Genomic DNA, 19,825 nt, shown 5'->3' with positions numbered 1-19,825 from the left:
GCCCGTAAACGACCCAACCGCGCGCCCAAACGACGCAACAAACCCACCCACATACAACCCATTCTAAACCTTATCAAACACACAATAAAGTTTATGTTAGTGATTAAGTTACAACGCGGACGAGACGAGTTAGATGGACGAATTTTGTTAATAAATAAACGCAGCTCCTGGCGTCCGGCTGGCTGGTGGAAAAAAAAAGTGGGTGAAAATTTGGCGCAAGTATGACAGCGGAAGCCGGCGTGACGTACACAAATCATTATTCGATAGCCGCCGCTCTCAAAGGAATTTTTAATAATGTTTGCCGGCCGAGATTTGGTTAGAACGGACGCGGATCCCAGTTGTCATAATATGCGGACTGAAAATGCTGTCGAAAATGCGAAAACTGCGATCGGGATCTCTGCTGACAACTGTTAATTCCTTGTTGTGTATTCCGTTTGTGATTTTTGTTTATCGCATTTATTGTTCGATGACGTCGCTGTAATACGTCAAATTAGCGAAACATACATTTTAATTAGTTTGTAGTATTAGGGGAAGCCCTCCATAAAGTCGGGCGCTGTAGGCGGCGCTCGTAGTTATACCTAGAGGTCCCGCTTCTGATCTTAATTAACCTCATGTGTTAACCTCGCCAACTATGAGAAGCGTGTTTCTGCACTCCAAGTTAGTACGACTTATTAATAATAGAAGTGAGTTAGTGCCGATATGTAAATTTGCGCTTAACTTATTGAAGATGGCTTAATTATGTACGGGAGCGCTGTAATTTATCCTTAACGAGCTTAATTTGAATCTAAATTACAGGTATTTAGTAACATAAATTGTCAATCAAGTCGTTAATGCGGCGAACGGGTTACTTTGCATGTCGCTATCACAGCTCTGCTACTGAAATATACATTTTAGTCATTACATTTATGCGTAATGTTTTTTCTTATCTCACTTTTGACGATGCTCGGAGTTAAAACCATATTCAAAAATAGTACGTCTGTTTTATCGGCTGTAACTGTCAGGCCATATCTGTATCGTTTCCTTAATGTCTTCTACGGTGGAAACAATGCGGCAGGCCGCGGTCACCAGACGCGTCTATTTCCAACTTTCTAATAGTTCATCAACAAATTCATTATGTCGTAAAAGAGTGTGCGCGAGACCGAAATATCGCGGGCATCGTAAAACCGCTCGTAAAGACGTTTGTTTACTAATTCGAGAGGCAGGTGGGAGGGGCGACCGCAGGACGCTCCTGCACTACGTCCGTTCAGTGACAAGTAAGTGTAAAGTCAGGTTGTTAATAAGTAGCGGGCGAAGTCGCGGGCCTCCAAATTGCCTCCTCCTCAGGTCGCAACTTTTAATGAGGCAAAATTCCCCGTCTGACTCGTTATTCGGCGTCGACGTCGCCTTAACGCAACCTGTTCGTTAGTGCAAAAACGAGCCACGCTAACGCTCGATTAGAATACACCCCCGCTAAGGGCCGCGGCACACTGCCGCTTGTCACGCCGATAATGAGACAATATACCGTTTAATGGGCTAAGATAAGGTGATGTTCACTTGTCACTTTTGTCACGCCTTAAAGATATAATCGGTTTTAGTACGTCTCGTTAGGAGTTGTGCATCCATCATGCGGGCGTGGGGAATGTGTGAAAAGATGCACGCACGGCGATCTGATAGAGATTAAGAAATAAGCAAATAAAGCAGCCTCTTATTTGCCTATAAATAGAGCTATAAATCCTATCCTTAATAAATCATTAGGTATATTAGGTGGTAGGTTGGTCGCATCAAAATTGAAATTTGTTTCTCGGTTGATCTGCATCTAAGTTGAAATTTAGAAAATCTGCATTATGATAAGTATACTTACTATCAATATTTCCATCAAGAATTCATTTTATAATACATCTGTTGATTTTTTTTTTCGAATAAATCCCCTCACGTAACCTACCCAGGTCCCCAGTGCACCGAGGCCCTAACCCAAAAAGATGGTCCCTCATTTGTGGCGGGCTTTCTCTGTGTTGTCACATTAGCGAATAACTGCGCGGCCAAACCTGGCCGAGTATTCCGATCGCTTACAGAGGTCGAAGGCTCCGAGGAACCGGTATAAGCACACTCTTAGATTACTCATAGTTTAGAAGGGTTTGGAGGCCTTACTAACAGTAGTCAGGTTGAGCGCTCAACTCGCCTACGTTCAGTGCGCGATTCGAATACATGGCATGGCCGATACGTTAATGATGTCGGCTCCTCTATTAGGGAAAAAAACTCCCTTTTGTGCATCGTCGCCGGCGCAGAGTTGAAAGGCATCACGTGATCAGCTTCATAGATTACGCCAATCGAAGGCGATAGTGGTTCGTCGAAACAACAAAGACTTGAACATATTTCCGATTCTTACAGACTTGATTCCTTTTTCGTTGGAAGTATTCACGGGCTGTTATTCTCGACGCTTGCCCAAGCGCATGTCTATTAACCAGTAAAGTGTGATCTCCGATAAGGCTTAATAGCTACGAATCTCGTCGTCAAATTATACTAGGGATGAGCTCATTATAAAGATAAAATGCTTTGTGAATACGTTATCTACGTCAAAATGAAAAGGTAGAAAAAGCTTGGAGTTTCATAGACCTCTAAAACCTTTTATTATAGGGTAGTGGGACAACTGGACACATCGTAATGGTGAACGTGGCTTGATTTATGCTTTGTTTCTTTGTTCGACAAGCTATAGATATACTCGTAGCATGCAATTTTAGAAGTTTTTATTTCCTTAGACACATATTGTACAGTTTGGACATTCTGGATGAATGGCTGCTACTTGATAACACACATTACTTCTCTTTTAAAAATCTTGACTTATTTGGTATTAGACAATTCTTTAGTATTTCAAGTTATTATAACACGAATATTAAATATCAGTACCAATATTTGAAGAGTTCTGTCAGTTCCTCGTGGATCATCACTCATATTAGTCATATTTAAAATGTTATGACTAAGTTCTATTTTTTTTTCTTCTTTTTACATTGTCAGTCAGTTGAGTTACCTGAGAACTGAATTACACATGCCCAAATCTGGATTACTAAATGAAAAATACTGAAAACAAACTTGAGAATGTTTGCAAATCATGTTAATTTGACATTAAGGACTGTCTAATTTTATTTGTCCATTTATTCGTGTGATGAGCACGGATATTTGATCTTGTGTCATGTCATGGGTGTGTTCTTTGTATTAAAGTATTTATATATCGTCTGTGTTTATCGTTGTCTGAGTACCTACAACAAAGCCTTATTGAGCGTACTGTGGGACTTTAGTCAATTTGTGTAATAATATCCTATAATGTTTATTATTTATTTGCCATGTCTAAAATTGTCTAGACCTAAATATAATTAAGGCAATGGCACTAATTCTAAGATTATGCAACCTATAACGTTGTACATATAACAGTTTCAGTTTGGCAACCTGAACACTTTAACAGTGATCGTTACTTGCATTTCAGCGGTGTCCAATATCCTTTATTAAAACATGTTGAAGGTAACTCCTCGTTTATTGGTCTATTTTCACGATATACTTTTTTTACTAAAATACTGTGTGTATTAAAAAAACATATTAAGTATTATGGGAAGATAGTTTTTTTAAAATTATTTATACTTAAGCTTTTATTTAACTTGCAAAGTTGCAATGTTGCAAATCAGTCAAATCTTGTAAGCTAAATTAGACCCACTTCCCATTATTCGATTACGCTGAAACTTCACATACATATGTGGGGATTTTCAGAAAAAAATGTACCATTTCCTTTTTTGCTTTTTTTGCTTTTTAAATCGATAGTCCTCGTGATTCTAAGTAGAAATAACCCAAAAGTTGATGGATTCTCGAAAAAAAGTAAATGGTAGGTACTGTATGTTGGGTGACAATGCAATATGGTACAGCCATCGAGCTGATCTGATGATGAACGCAGGATGTGTCCATAGGAGCTCTGTGATAAAACAACGAAAACTACTTAGTTGTGTTTGGGTTTATTAGAATTATCTCGATGTCGATGAGTATTAGTTGCCTGTTGAAATAAAAGTACAGTCAGCGATAAAAGCTTGTAACAAAAATGACAGTTCTGAATAAAAGCTCATTTGATTTATAAAAAGGTAATTATGTAGTTTAATTGTGATAGTGTTCGTATTAATTTTACCCTTTCACCTTTGCAGCAGCATGCCATAGCAAGAGCGCGACGGGGGGTATATCATTCGTCACAGCCATATTTGGGGTAAATTACCTTAATTGCCGGCCGCACGATTGTGCGTGGCACGGTTACTACTATTTAATATTAAATATAAATTTAATGAATTGGACTGTCGCTTTGTTCCAACATAATCCCCTTTTCTCTAAAAACAATTTTATATATATAATACAATACAAATAGTCTTTATTGCATTTCTCTATAAAAGAAAATAATACAGAGAAAACGGCAATTTAAAAATAGAGATAGATTCTAGAACGGGAATTGTATTATCACATTGTATAAAATTATTATTGCTTGTAACAGTGCAATAATAAAAACATCATTCGGTGGCTTTTGTTTTTCTAATTGCTCTACATAAAATACGAATAAGTGAGCTGCTTAAGTTATGGCAAGAGCAATACTCTGCTCCAGCCGGTGCATACAATCCCGCGGCGTCCAGCGTTCGTTAAAGCCGCATTTGGGGTAAAGTCCCTAATTGCCGGATGCATGCAGGTGCGTGGCCCACCGTACCCGTACCAACAGGAAATGAGAGCCAATTTAATTTTTCTCCCGCAACGAATCGATTAATTGGTATTTTAACGTTTTTTGCGGCTTCTCACGGGATGAAAGCGTTGTGGGTTTTGATTTACATTCAATATTGAGTCTATTATTTCGCTTAGCGCCACTTGCACCATCCCACTTACCCGAGGTTAACCGGTTAAACCTGGAGTCACCATGGTGACCAGTACAATTTGACACTGGTTTAATGGGTTAACCCCGGGTTAGTGGGATGGTGCAAGTGGCCCTTACATGTTAACAGTTAATAACCCTAGGAAAAACAAATCTATTGAGACTCTCATAATATTAATATCGTATTTTTACTGTGGATAAAAGCTTGTAAATTCTAGAAAAAAAATGCTAGCGTCGTAGGTCGTAGCATATCGTAGCACTTCAGCGTTTGAATTAAAGTTCATTGCGCTTGCAATTTATTTAACATATATATTTTGTATAATGTTTTGATATCGTTACTCATAAAACGTTAAATACTATTTTTTGTTGAAAGCGAGATATGTTGTCCTTCCGGATCGATCCCACCGACTGGGAAAGGGAAGCTGATGACTGCGACCACTGGAGGAAAACCCTAGGCAAGAGAGAAGCTGCACACGATGAGGCATGGCTTAACCTCCTTCACACTAGGCGAGAACTAAGACACCAGCGCGCTGATTTCCCACCTTCATCACCGGGCATAACATTCTCCTGCCCGCTATGCGGTCGCGGCTGCCACTCTCGCATCGGACTTAATAGTCATTTACGTAAGTGCCGCAATGTTATGGACGTTGTTTAAACCATCATTTAATTAATGTTAAAGGCCAGTGTGATTTTTTGTTGGCATAAAAGTGTGAAACGGAAATGTTTCTAATAACTGTAAAACGCCATATCGGAAATATAGGAATGATTAGGAAACAATCGCTTTAGGGTTTGGCCGAATCGGATCGGAAGCAAGGGTGCCTAATTAAGGAGCCAAGGTAATGAGCCGAGATCGCCTCTCCGATATAACTGGCTGTGTATTCTCATCGCCTGTCAAACGTAGCCGAATCCAAATACTAGCGTAATAGGTACGATGACACATGTTGAATTACATTATGAAATCTAGTTAAATATTAATAAAATGAGCAATTTATCACAATGAATTGGACAATAGAAAATATATGGAAATTATAAAAAAATACACCTCAAAACTAAATAGTTTGATTGAAACCACTGTCCTCGGTCCACGGGTTTTTATAAGCCTCTTTGATGGTGTTGTTGAAGATCTGTTGCGTTCACCACTATCTTCAACATCTTCTTCGTTCTGCCACTCAGCACCATCGATTTCTCTAAGTATGCAGTGAACTTCTGGAGTGTCTCTAATTTTTGAGTTATATTTGTTGTTTTTGGCTTTCCCGCTTTCAAAAAAATTACACGTGACATTATCTTCCCTGACCCCCTCCCCCATTGTGATCATTCGTGATATTTTTCTTACCCCCACCCCCCCTCTAAACGATCACATGATTTCTGGACGACCCCTAAAGTAATTTCAAAATTAGTAATTAATTAAAACATCTAGTTGCATGCAGAACTGAGCGAGCTTATCCTGGTTCGTCTGAAAGTTCGACTTTGCGAGTGTTTGAAATAACACCTATTTACGCGGTGGTCGCTCTCAAATTGCGAGGTTTTGTTTTAAAAGGTTTGAGTTTTGCGATTAAGGAGTTTAATCAGACTGTTGTTTACAACCTCATTAATGTAGGTAAAGGAAAACAGCCCACAGATATCGGCCGATAATTTTATAAAGTTGAAAAATGAATTTCTTGTGTTTAAGTTATGGATGGTATAGAAAGGATCGCAATCTCTTATGGCAGAATTGTTGCAAAAGTGACCGCTTTCAGCTTTAAATAATAGTTCCTAATCTCTCCGGTGGCGCTAGTTAGGCTCTGGGACATGAGTATAACATGAACCATATAAGGCAACAAATAACCCGACCAAATTACGTAGGTTGTTTTTGGTAGTATTTCGGTGTATGGTGGCTCCGCCTAATTACTGTTTTTTGATGGACACTTTTCATACATAGAGATTTGGCTCCTTTATATAGTCTCCATGGTTTAAGTAGATTTTGTTGTAGGTCGTTATCGTGTAGCGTGGATGAACATAATGCTTTTTATGCTTATTGGCTGTATTTAAGAGATAGCGATCTTTATGGATCTTCTACAATATATGTGTATTAATGTACATTTAGACTCTTGAGATTATCTTATGTATGCAAATATCAGATCTGGTACTGTTAAGGGGCCCACTGACTATCAGTCCACCGGACGATATCGACAGTTGTTCGGAACTGTCAAATTTTTGTTCTAACTGGCAGGCCGATATCGTCCGGTGGACTGATAGTCAGTGGGCCCCTTTAGCAAAACGTAAAGCTGTGACTAATACTTAAATTACTTCATTAAAAGTTTTTTTTTAATACGTTGTAATTAATGTACCTGTGCGTGATAGTGATCTAATATTATTTCATTAGCACCTACAATTTGTAGCTAGGTATATAGGTGACATAGACATACGTCATGACAAATTGTCAATGATTGAAATCTAGTGACAGACGTTGGGACGTTTACCTTAATTATAAATAGCAAAATTGTAGCTGTAGTGTAATAATGACTGAACATAACTATTCCACAAATTCAACATGTATAATCAGTATAATCACAGAATCATGTTCAACTTGTAACCTTCATGGGTTGTAATAAAGTTGTAATTGTTTTGATTGGATGTGAATAAGCAACACCTATTAGATACGGCATTTTACGGGAACATTAAAACTTTATGTTCATGTGCCCAGAGATGGGTTTCGCTTACATACGGCCGGAGTACTTCTATTCCTAGCACTTACCGCACGGATTGTCTCCAGTATACAAATTAATGTAAGCGTGACCTACAGAAGATACGTAACAAATTTGTTACGGTTTCCCTTATTTTGCGGTTTTTTAGGGTTCCGTACCCAAAGGGTAAAAACGGGACCCTATTACTAAGACTCCGCTGTCCGTCTGTCCGTCTGTCACCAGGCTGTATCTCATGAACCGTTATAGCTAGACAGTTGAAATTTTCACAGATGATGTATTTCTGTTGCCGCTATAACAACAAATACTAAAAACAGTATAATATAAATATTTAAATGGGGCTCCCATACAACAAACGTGATTTTTTTGCTGTTTTTTTCCGTAATGGTACGGAACCCTTCGTGCGCGAGTCCGACTCGCACTTGGCCGGTTTTTTAAAAGTTATCAACGCATACCCTCTCAATATATTGCTGCTACCCCAAAACACCCTAAGCAAAAATTCAGGTCATTCTTGTAAGGGGTCGTGCCGACTTGCATCTGAAATAGCCATACACATTACCTACTATGAAGACATTTCGTCAGACAATAATGTGATATTTTTTTATTGATTTCTGTTCGCATTGAGATTTTTTTCTGAAATAATGTTTATACAGCAGTAGTATATGCTGTTGATATTAAAAAGAAGTAAAATAAAATTTGAACCATTTCGAACAACTGATTTTCAAATATTGTATGGGAGAATCGCATGAAATTCGCCACGGGTAAAAATTACAGAAATTACCTCATTTTTAGTGTGTTTTAGGGTAAAAAAAACCAATTTAGAGAGTATGCGTTATTAATATCTGAAAATCGTCAAATAAGGGACACTTATGTATAAACGCAGTTCGCTATAGTGGTTTTTCCGAGGCGTTGCATTTGGTGAGCTATTGAAACAGCTTTGATCTTATCAGGATCTGCGCGAGCGACAGCCACCTATTTATTTAATCAGACCGGACAATGTGCCATTGTAATTCCAGATTTATTGGGCAGTGCTGATCTTTAATGGATACTTTTAAGGATAAATGGCGCGAGTATGTTAAATTGATGTCTATTGGCACGTTAATAACACTGGACGTGTCGGAAGCTTCACTCTTCACAATAAAAAATAATGGCTCAGTGAGCTTCTAGACCTCGCGAGAATCGCTTAAAACTGAATATAGATGTATGGTACCGCCATTTTGAATCAATTCCAAAAACTGCTCACAAAATTTCACGAGAATCGGTTGAGGATTGCGATCTGTATATAGAGGAGGACATCCGGACATACGAACGCATTTTTACCTAAGCTGAAACGGAGTTCTTCGCTAACGCTCGGATGACGCGACTCAATTACAATCGAACAAACTGCACTTGAACATTTTCAAAGTAAATAATTTTACTATTTAAACCAATGTTATGCGAATTACATGTGAAAAGGTTTCATAGTGAGTCAGGAATCAGATTGTTCGATAGTACATGTATGTACGGCAAAACGGGCTTTCTTATCGCTATTTTTATCTATTTTTATTATACGAGAATTGTATCTAGATACTATTTGTCTTGGAAGATTTTTGAAACCTGATCAATTGTTGTTGTGATGTGTATTCGACTAGATTTTATTTTGATTCGGAAAAACAAATACATTTTATATGTTGATAGTATAGGTTATCATTATATTTTAATTATTTATTTATACCTAATTAAACAATCATATAATTCAAATAAATAATATCTTAATTTATACTGAGAACGTATCAAATCAAGTGCATTTATGTGGACAGTAAACTACTACTAATGTGTATAAATCGAATAAAAACCAATGAACATTCTCAGTAAGGCTCGACACCAATCCGGTTCTGCAGCTATACATAAAATAATTAAATAACTTGCGGGCTTTACTGATGAATCTATTATACAGTTTTTATAGTTTATCCAATGGGAATCAATAACCAATAAATAAATGATAACAGTTTCTTTGGTATTAAAAATCACCATTTGTAACTCATTGTTTTATTCGCTCGTCGCTTTTACCGCTTAATTAAGAACGGTAAAAATCGCATTGCGCGTTACCAAAGTAGAGTTATGGCGTTCGCGTTCGCTCCTCGTTTTGCATTTAAATTAAAACTAGTCATACTATTAGCATAGAAATGGGTTCGATGGCTAATCGTTGCGGTGTCAAAAATGTTTAATTAAAAAGATTGATGCTTACCGGCAGCGGAGCACCAGAAGTATAGTCGAGTTGCAAACTTATCTAATTAGTTGGAGGGCCGCGGCGGGCGGCGTGCGGGGCGCGGGGCTGGGCGGGGGGAGAGCGGGGCAATTAGTGGTGATAGTCGATTAGCTCATCGTACGAGCGCGGCTTTTGACAAATGTTTCCATCTAATAAATAATTTATTTACTCTAAACTATACGATTTAATTATGGAGTTAAGAATCCTCGCAAGAGAGGCAAGAGTCCTTCCGAGCTACTCTGAAAGATTGATAAGTGAAAGTTTAGCAATAAATTAGAGGGACCGTAATTCTGAGATAATTAATTCTTAGCACAATTTAATAGGTATTAACATTAATTGGAAAACTTTGAGCTCACCAGCGCTTCTGAATTAGTTACTGAATCATACTTATGTATAAAAGATGGTGAGTTTTAATTTAATTATGACGCTTGTCGCTTACTAATGTGGTGCTTTAAAGTGTTTATACCTACCATTATATTAATAAAGATGTCAATTCAGTACCTAATCCATTTAGAAGGTTATACTAATTTCGTCATCCATTAAATTAGGTACCTGTAGAAATTACAGTGTGTAAATTATATTGTACCACATAAATATTAGATTAGCTAAATAGGGCACTTCTATGGAATGGTTTGAATCACTTGTAAGACCTCAAAGCATACTTTTCCAAACACTTCGGTTTCAATAATATAATCAAGCTATGGTAGTTAAAGAACTGCTTGTTGGCCGATCGCAAGTGCAATTTTTACGTCAACCTCAAGCACCGGCACTTTATGTTCCTATATACCCGCCCACTCGTTCCGCGTCTCACGCTACTTGTCACCAAGTGGAAAAACTCCCTCACGGCGATCGCACAGTGTTGCACGTCGTAATAGTTTCGCTAAGCGGCAGGCCACTAGAGCAGAACAAGGCGTTTAATTAAGGATGCTCACCTCGCCACGTCGCCGGCCTCATCGTACGCGCCTTAATTACTTTCATACCGCCCTAACTGGCTTATTTTGTTTTTCTGGGATAATTTTTAATTAAACGCTTGATTAAAATGAAAGTTTGCGTAAGTAGCGAGCGAACAATCGGGCCGAGTTTAGGATAATGAATTGATGGTGTTACTTCGCTCCGCTCGCAAGGGATTTAATTAAAAATCGCCGATAGAGTGTGTAGAGGGAAGTTTGCAACGAGTTTACGGAACTTAGTCGGAGGCTCTGTTGTTTTACTATGTCAATTTGAATACGAGATTGCACGGGTGCGCGCCGATATAGCTTGCGGCTTCAAAAATTGTGGGTTTGGTTGTACATTCGGTTACGTAGGCCTTCTAGACTATGATAAGGAAATTTTGAACTTTGTACTTCAAACCATTCATCGAACTGTGTACCTACGTATTACTCGTAGTATACCACCTGATACAGACAACCAGTTTTTTACATTTAATCTTCGAATAAAGTGAAAATGCAGTAATAAATGCAAAGAACGTGCCATACATGATCAAATCAAATCAAAGCGTGCAAGCTCTCTACTTTTTGTACATGACACTTTTAACTCTCTCTCGTTACCAGTTAAAGTTAATTGATACGAATCAACATATTTATTCCCTATACTAGTTATTAGGTAAATATTTCTTATATCCAATTTAAAAATAAACTTGTAGAGATTGCCTTCTGCCTTATCGCATCTGGCTCTAATGGGATATACGATATTTGTTTGTACAAAAAACGACTAGGCACGCCAGTTGCATGCATGTAAATGAAATGTGTTCGGTATATTCCCGGTTAATATCCGTTATCAGTCCTTCATATTTCTATTGGTACCTCGGCGCTTAAATCGAAATGATTTTTAACTAGAAGGAACTTAAGGAAGCAATTTAGGGATATGTCACATTTTTTCATTTAGAATTAAGGCAGCGGAAAAAAGTATTAAAGTGATAGTGACTAGTTTTTAATAAATTATTTTTTGTTATTTATAATGTATCTGCGTCTCACAATGATTAAGAGCTTTATAATATTGAATTTTTTTTTTTTTTTAGTTTTATGTTTTGCCTGCTATTTTTTTATGTGATTAGTGAATGACGCTGTCGGCACTCGTGCACTAACGAGCTTCTTCCAATGTAACCTAATAACATGAGCGTGCAATCGCCACCATTTTACTAAATACTAATCACGCCCACAAACCTGATCATTTTGGAGCACTTTAAACGTTTTCTTATAAGGTAAGTATGCCACAAAAGGGAACGAAGAAATAATTAAAGTAGGTAGCAATAAAATTCTAATTAATTAAAAACTGTAATAGATGTCATATTATATTAAAGAAAAAGTGACGAAGCCCTCCAGTGGTGAAGGCCGGATTCGAACCGGCGTCTTTAGCTATCGCGGCTAACGCCATGAACCCCTAGGCCACTTCGCCACCTAGGCCAGTTCGAATCCGGCCTCACCACTGGAGGGCTTCGTCACTTTTTCTTTAATATATGACATCTATTACAGTTTTTAATTTATATGTAGTAGTGTGACTACTTAAAAATACACAAATCAAAATATTTAATAAAATAATTTGATTTGTTCCCAAAACTTGTTCTAATTAATTAATTTAAAGAGTCGCCATGCATACATGAGTTGTATTTGTCTATGTTTATATTTCACCATTCACAGACAGTTTAAACAATATATTAAAATTATTTACACGAATAAATAACTTCTGTACATATTTCCCTATATAACGATTCGATACCTAAGAATTAATGTTATATGTCTGTAATAAGCTGTATTTTTTAAAAGAATATTTTTTTAAATAATGAAAGACAAAAATGACGCATCTTTTATATACCTATAAAGGGGCCCACAGACTATCAGTCCGCCGGACGATATCGGCCTGTCAGTAAGAACAAAAATGTGACAGTTCCGAACAACTGACAGGCCTATATCGTCCGGCGGACTGATAGTCAGTGGGCCCCTTTAGAAGACCTATTAACGTTTGACGTGAATCAATGCATACGTGTCATTAGCGAATTGTCGAGTTTCTTACTAACGACGCGGGCATTGTCGTGTAATACACCGAAAACTTTAGCTTTTAAATTATAGATATTTTGAACTTTTTTTTACTTTGAATAGTAGTTTATTTGAGCATTTTTTTTACGTAGGCTCTATAATTCATTTTCACTCTACATTTACCCCAGTTAATGATTCCATATCTAATAATTAATGTTACATATCCATAATAGCCTGTAATTTAGAACTGGATCATTTAATAAATAAGGGAAGATAAAAATTATGCATCTCTTACGTATGACAAGACGTGTTTGAGCGTTTGACGTGAATCAGCACATACGTGTCATTAGCGAATTGTCGCTTGTCGCCACTAACGAGTTTCTTGCTAACGACGCAGGCATTGTCAGTATCGACCGGATTAAATACACAGATTTTAATAGTAGTTTTTTGAGCTTTTTTATGAGGTTCTGTTTTTAATTTATTTTCGATCCATTTATTTCTGGTTATTAGTTGTAATTTCTCCGCTGCCTTGTTTGCTGCCTTAATGAGCTTTATTTATAACAATAATATTTACGCTGTACATGTATTTATGTTTATCCTCTATTAACGTTCCACTTTCTTACTAAACAAATACAAATTACCTCAAATGAAATTTAAATCATTATTAAATGGTACGGTTGCCAGTTTTATTTCGTTCGATTTTTCTTATATAGTGGGCGACTAGAAGTTATAGTAGTACTGTTGAATGCGATTAAACATCGCAATACAGATGCATCTAACTAAACGAAGTCTTATTTTTATGACAAGCATATATGACGGACGGTACCTAATTAAAACCCAAAAAGAACAAAGCATAGGTAATTAAATAATCGTATCTTACCCCACTTACCCGTTAAACGTCTTCGGAAACAAATAGAATTGGAAGCAACAAGTCCAAGGATCCCGTTCGCGCCTCGGACGCATTTGATCGAGACTTCGGGACCATTCGTCTCCGGGACCCAATTCCCCCTGCGGGGGTGTACCAACCCACCGCCTGCACCTACTTACTACTTTTCCAGGCAATTTCCATATTAGTTAAAGGCTTATTTTCTCTTATGAGATTTGTGAAGTTTGTAATCGGATTTCCGCTCGATGGCTGATATCTACTGTTACTTGACATTAAGCCGTTAATGAGTTTAGTGTTTTTAAATTAATAAAGCTTATAATATAGGTAGGTATAAATGGTATAATGCATTTCCGCATTCTATTTTGTAGGCTTTTATTTGAAATGACAATATGACGCTTTATCAAGATGTGGTACTTTTTTTATCGTATGGCAAACAAGATTAGAGTCGATTTAATTATTATAAATTAATTAAAAACTTATTACATTGAAGGTTAATTTAAAAAAAACATTGTGGTCTAAAACCGTTACATTTTTCATCAAAAATACATCCGGATTCCGGACCACCATTTTCGCAGGCTGTAGGGTTATCAATAATATTAATTATCATTGTATCTATAAATAAATATAGTTGCATACCTAAGAGCTTATAATTAACGGACAGTAATCCGAATACAGGATGTCTGGTGACACTTAATCGATTTATAAGCGCCTATAAGTATCTAATCGACGATAAATCGTGTGAACTTCATTAAACTTGAATAACTTCCCTTGCTTGTAGTTAACTTTATTAGTGCAATAAAAATCAATAGCAGCACACATCCAACTTTAAACTAGTAGAACTGTAAACCTTTATCGGTGTAAGCGTTTAATTACCGTATTTAATAGTTAATTAGTAATTATTGCAGGCGCTATTAGCATCGCAGACTCGGCGTTATTTACAGCCAAAATATTAATAAATCGCAATAACAATCCGGCCGAAAGCAATCAAAATTTAATTACCTGCGCTCCTTCGTTCGTTTTCAAATAATTAAAGGTCGAATGGGAAAGGTTTAAAGATAAATTTTAAACTTTAAAAGATAAATTCGCATCAATCATTCGGGGTAAATAGCATTCGTTTCATTTACTCCGGTAAGAGCGTTTTCAATTAAGTAGCTCCGACAAACAGTATCGGCGTATGAAGGTGAAATTAATTAAACCGAATCAAGACAAACATGTATCTATTTGTCTGATGAACACCATGTGCCCTTGCCCTACGTTGCACTACCTAGGTACCTACCTGCTCAAATATAAAATGAAATTAATAAAATGTAGATGTTATAATAAAATTGATCCCAGAAAGATCAGCATTTCAAAACAGACGTGATTTCGTTCTGTCCAGCCTTCTATCAATATAAAAAAATTAATTCTAGCTGCCGATCGTAGCTGATGCCTCCTCAAAAAAAAATTAAGGTACCTATAATAGTTTAGTACACATTGATGCTGAAATAGTGTGGTTCTGTGTGGTTTACAACTGATAAATGTGATTTAATAACTCACGTTAAATTAATTGGATAACAACATGGTGTCAATTGCAAAATATCAGAATTTATGCGCATTGAACACGCTACCTTGTCCAGGTATCTATGAAGAAACGCGCGTGCGAGCTAGGCTGTACCAGATATTTATTTACTTTTAAATTATACTTGTATCTTTATGTCTGTTTACAAGGCATATGTTATAAAACTTATAAAACTTTACCATTACGAGTAGGTATACACGCTGGTACACTCATTTGTTTTATTTATTCACCCGTAAAACGGGTTACTTTAATCAACTTTCGGAACTTGGCGAAGGGTTCAGGACTTCGAAATGATATGTAATGACAGGATCTCATATCTTCGAATCCAAACTTTCAGGTATCCCCTATACCGATATTAATTAACAAATGTGTGTTTAACGAGTTTAATAAATTAGGTCCGTGGCGCGATCAGCGAAGCGAACGGGTCCGACTCATAGAAAAGTTTGGTGCCAGTCTCGCACTCACTCGAAGTTTGTTTGCCTTCGTTACGTGTAAAATTGAATACGTCACTGTGAATCCTCATTAATTTAAGATGAAGACTGTATCTTGACATGTTATTTTATTCATTAAGGGAACGTCTCAAGTCGCACGGTTGTATACGTGTAGATTGTTGTAAGGAACATAATTTAAAACCTCTCGAGGAGATCATTAGAGACGCGAGCGGTGGGGGCGGGCGGTATCGTTCGAAACGGAGAAAATCAACGTATAATTTCGCGTAAATGTTGGCACTGGTCATGATATTTCAATGGAGTCTGAATATTACGCGTCTACAAACAAATGTTCTGCTTTCACATAAATACATTTTATTTTACAGAGCAATTAGAAAACTATAGACAGTTTCTTGAAGGCTTGACCGTATGCATCTTGAAATGTTAATGTACGAAGTCATTTTCAAAAACATCGTTATCATTTACTATTTAATTTTATTCTAATATAGGTACCTACCCGAAAGTAAAGTTATTGTGTTAAGAGTTTAGATTAGTCCCTGTCTAAATAACTATAATTTGTCAAAGGACTGATTCATTTCAAACATAGACTGAGAGAATCATACTATCTTTGTCTTACACTAGTACTAGCACCCAAAAGAAAAGGATGAGTATAGTTTTTTTTTGTTCTTATTTACTGTCAATTTGGTTTGACCAACTATATCTACTAAAAAGTAGGTACCTATCTAAAACTATCGGTATTAAAAAGGTTAATCACTTGATGCTTAAGAAACATTTTAAATGTCAAATAATCGTTCGTCCCTTATGTTTAACTGCGACTGTCGCCTAAATAAGGTATTCGGGGCTGAAGTATCCAATAACGATTGATTTATCGACGCAGTCGCTACTTCCCTTTATTATCCATCTATCAAAGTTCAACGAGCTGTACCTTTAGTATGAATAACATATAAAATGCATGTTACGATCGAAATATAACCTTTTCAAAATGTAGCGCATAAGCATAACACTTCTTTTGCGTTTCAATATTAAATTCGTTATTACGTAATTGATTCCTTTGATAATGTAATTCGTTGACCACGAACGCTGTAAAGAGTTCGAAACGTCGGGATGTATTATAAATTCAATATACGCGATATAATCCGTTTTCATAGTTTTATTTCATGAGTAACTATCGCGGTAACCGAAGACAATATTTTGTAGCAAAATAATTCAAGAAAAGTAGGTTAAGTAGTACCTACTTAATGATATTATTCCCCTTTTTTTTCTTGGTAATTTGAAATTACAGTAGAATTAATATAATGACATTGAAGGGAAGTGACAAACACGTCATACTAAGCGGATGTGATATAAAACATAGTAGATTAACTTCTTATTTTTGTTAATTTTTCCAAATTAGTCTCAAATTCCTTTGCAAGAGATGAGTTTTATTAACCATGTACAAATTATCAACTTGTCACTGAGAATCAAAACTAAAACAACTTACACGCCATTTACCCAGATTTAATGGCTAACCTTCAAATGACTTAATGGGCAACCTACTTTACAATATTTAGTTACCCGTGTTTCATCATTGAAGTAAGTAATCGCAACAGTACTCGCCGATGTACTCAACCCGAGAGAAACAAATAGGCGCACTACTACCGGAATCTCACTCAATCGGCTGATGGAATCGATAATTGAATAGCTACACAAGCTAGCTAACGTGTTTTAAAGGCTTTTAACCGAAAATATACACTTTTATTTCTTTTACAAACGCTTTTACGTTGATGCTTCTTGGTAGATCGTGTTTGTTGACTCGTTCAATATTTGTAAACATTTGGTTTAGTTTTAATTTTTAAATCACATACAGATTCTTTCTCACCACGTGGAACAATCGTGTCCGCAACAGTCATGTAAGCCAGTTTGAATTTGGAATTTGTTGCACGAGAATACAGTAAATAATGTAATGTGTTTTTGTTATGGTTTTTATGCATAATGGTGCAGAATTTAGCAATGAATTAGCTCAGACTTATTCAGCAGCAGCAATGATAGTTTCTTGTTTACTCCCTTGCCACCATTACTTACAATTTAAAGCTAGGGATTAAAAAACGATATGAATTATAACGAAAATCAGTTTCCCGACCACAGAGCACTACGCAAATTTCATTTAGATTTACAAATATGTACTAATAATTTCATGTATGAATGTGTCTGTAGGCTCAGCACAGGAGCGCCGCGTCACTATCTCGCCCGCGATATAGACTGCCCAAGTGCCCACGGAATACAATAATAAGGTTAACCTTAACCTTTTTAATATGTCTTTAACCTTATTAATAATGTCTGTGAAACTGCCCGTCCCTGTCTATAGTTAGTAAAAGTCGCGGCGCTCCTATGCTAAGCCTACTGATATTGTACCTACCTACCTAAATGATAATAATAAGAACTTTATCCGGCCTTCACCACTGGAGGGCTTCGTCACTTTTTCTTTAATATATGACATCTATTACAGTTTTTAATAAGAACTTTACTTTTTGCCAGCGCTTGGTTTTGTCTGATAATATTATTCTTTTCCTATAAACGACATACATATTTAACCCGTATTTTCTTTGTTCCAGAATGTTCGGTTCAGGCGGCGCGTGCGCAGCGTGCGGCCAGGCGATACCCGCGAGCGAATTCGTCATGCGAACGAATGCGCCGCAGCAACCGCTCCATGTCTTCCACATAAAGTGCTTCGCGTGCTCGAAATGCGGCTCACACCTCATGCAGGGCGATAGGTAATAGTTGTTTCCATATTACTAAATGAATCTCGCTGATATGTAATGGATTTAAAGATTTCAAAAGTAAAGATAGGCCTGTTCACATAATTCCGAATGAACATGTGCAAACGCGATTTGTGCACCAACAAACTAGCCCACTTCGTAGTGCCCGTGAGGCCAAGGTCAATGAATGGATTACGACGATTTGGCTGAATTTATTACCAGAAAAATGACATAGGATATAGTACAGAGCCCCCCCCCCCCCCCCCTTTTTTTCCATTAAACGATTATAACACCCCAATTTTGCACAAATGTAGTACCTAGTACCTAATACGTCGTCAATGTCGATATGACAATTCGTTAAAGTTTATTATAGGGTACCGTAAAAACATAATCAAATCTCATTAGGCCCACTTGCACCGTACCACTAACTCGGGGTTGAACTCTAGGTTTAACTGGTTAACTCCGGGCTAGTGAAATGGTGCAAGTGGCGCTTAGAGTCATTACATACTTACCCAAGTTTTTGATTTTCCGCTCGATGGACAGTCGGACGGTATTAGTTTCCAAAATCACGCGTTTTGCAGCTATGCGACGTGCTCCCATAAATAGGTAACTCCCGAAGTAATTGACACTTAATTATACAATTACTCTGACTACGCAATTTGTCTTCATGACTCTCCAGATTGACACACAATGTAAGTAATTGTTACGGTGTAGCTTATGTTCTTGACAATTAATGACCTAGTCATTTGGTAGACAACCTTGGCGACGACGAAGACTGAAAACCTATGCCACGTATTTGACAGATAAATAGAGGGGGGTCAACATATTAAATTATTGGCATACATGTGTCATGCCCAGTTATATATTCTATTTGGTCGTATGACTCGTATGGCATATTTTTACAATTCAATCGGCAATTACATAAATACAAATTTTAAATTAAACGCGAACAATAAAATGGGTCCAAAAGAAAACAATTCTGTTGATATTTATTTGAATACTGGTAAAATAACTTTTTATTTTATATTGGCGCTTATTTTAATACAACGCTTCAAGTCTCCCATCTGAGCAGTTTTTTTTCTATTCTAAATAGGCCTTAATTTTAATTGTGTTTACTGTCAGATATTTCATACCTCAGAACCTGTTCTCAAAATAGTGGGTGCACGTTGTTAGCTTAATCGAATTCTATCATTTTTCGGTATCGAAAACAAAACACTCAATCTTAGGTCATTCCTTAACCCCCCGTATGCAGCTTATGGCATCAATGTCAGGCTAAGAGGCTAGATATAATATAATAGAATAGAATAAGATTTATTCGTAAGCCTAAACATTACAAACATTACATAATATAAAAGAAAACATAAAAAGAATTGAAAGAATCCAAAAAAAGTTGTTAAAGTCGCTCAATTTCCGCCACGGTCTGAATATGTCAGAG

The 19,825-nt window shown here is 36.9% G+C and overlaps 1 protein-coding gene across 2 annotated transcripts in view; it reads left to right on the top strand.

Moving 5' to 3' along the window:
* LOC134741020 (LIM domain transcription factor LMO4) overlaps positions 1-19,825 on the top strand; it is a 273,803-nt gene that overhangs the window by 202,879 nt on the left and 51,099 nt on the right. For both annotated transcript variants that reach the window (XM_063673749.1, XM_063673747.1), the window contains exon 3: positions 18,247-18,405. In XM_063673749.1, the coding sequence (XP_063529819.1) occupies positions 18,247-18,405 (159 nt within the window). The remainder of the gene's footprint in view (positions 1-18,246; positions 18,406-19,825) is intronic.

The sequence above is a fragment of the Cydia strobilella genome, chromosome 4, assembly GCF_947568885.1.
Source record: "Cydia strobilella chromosome 4, ilCydStro3.1, whole genome shotgun sequence".
Lineage (NCBI taxonomy): Eukaryota > Metazoa > Arthropoda > Insecta > Lepidoptera > Tortricidae > Cydia > Cydia strobilella.
The sequence above is the reverse complement of the archived record's forward strand: the minus strand, read 5'-3'. Positions and strand labels throughout refer to the sequence as shown.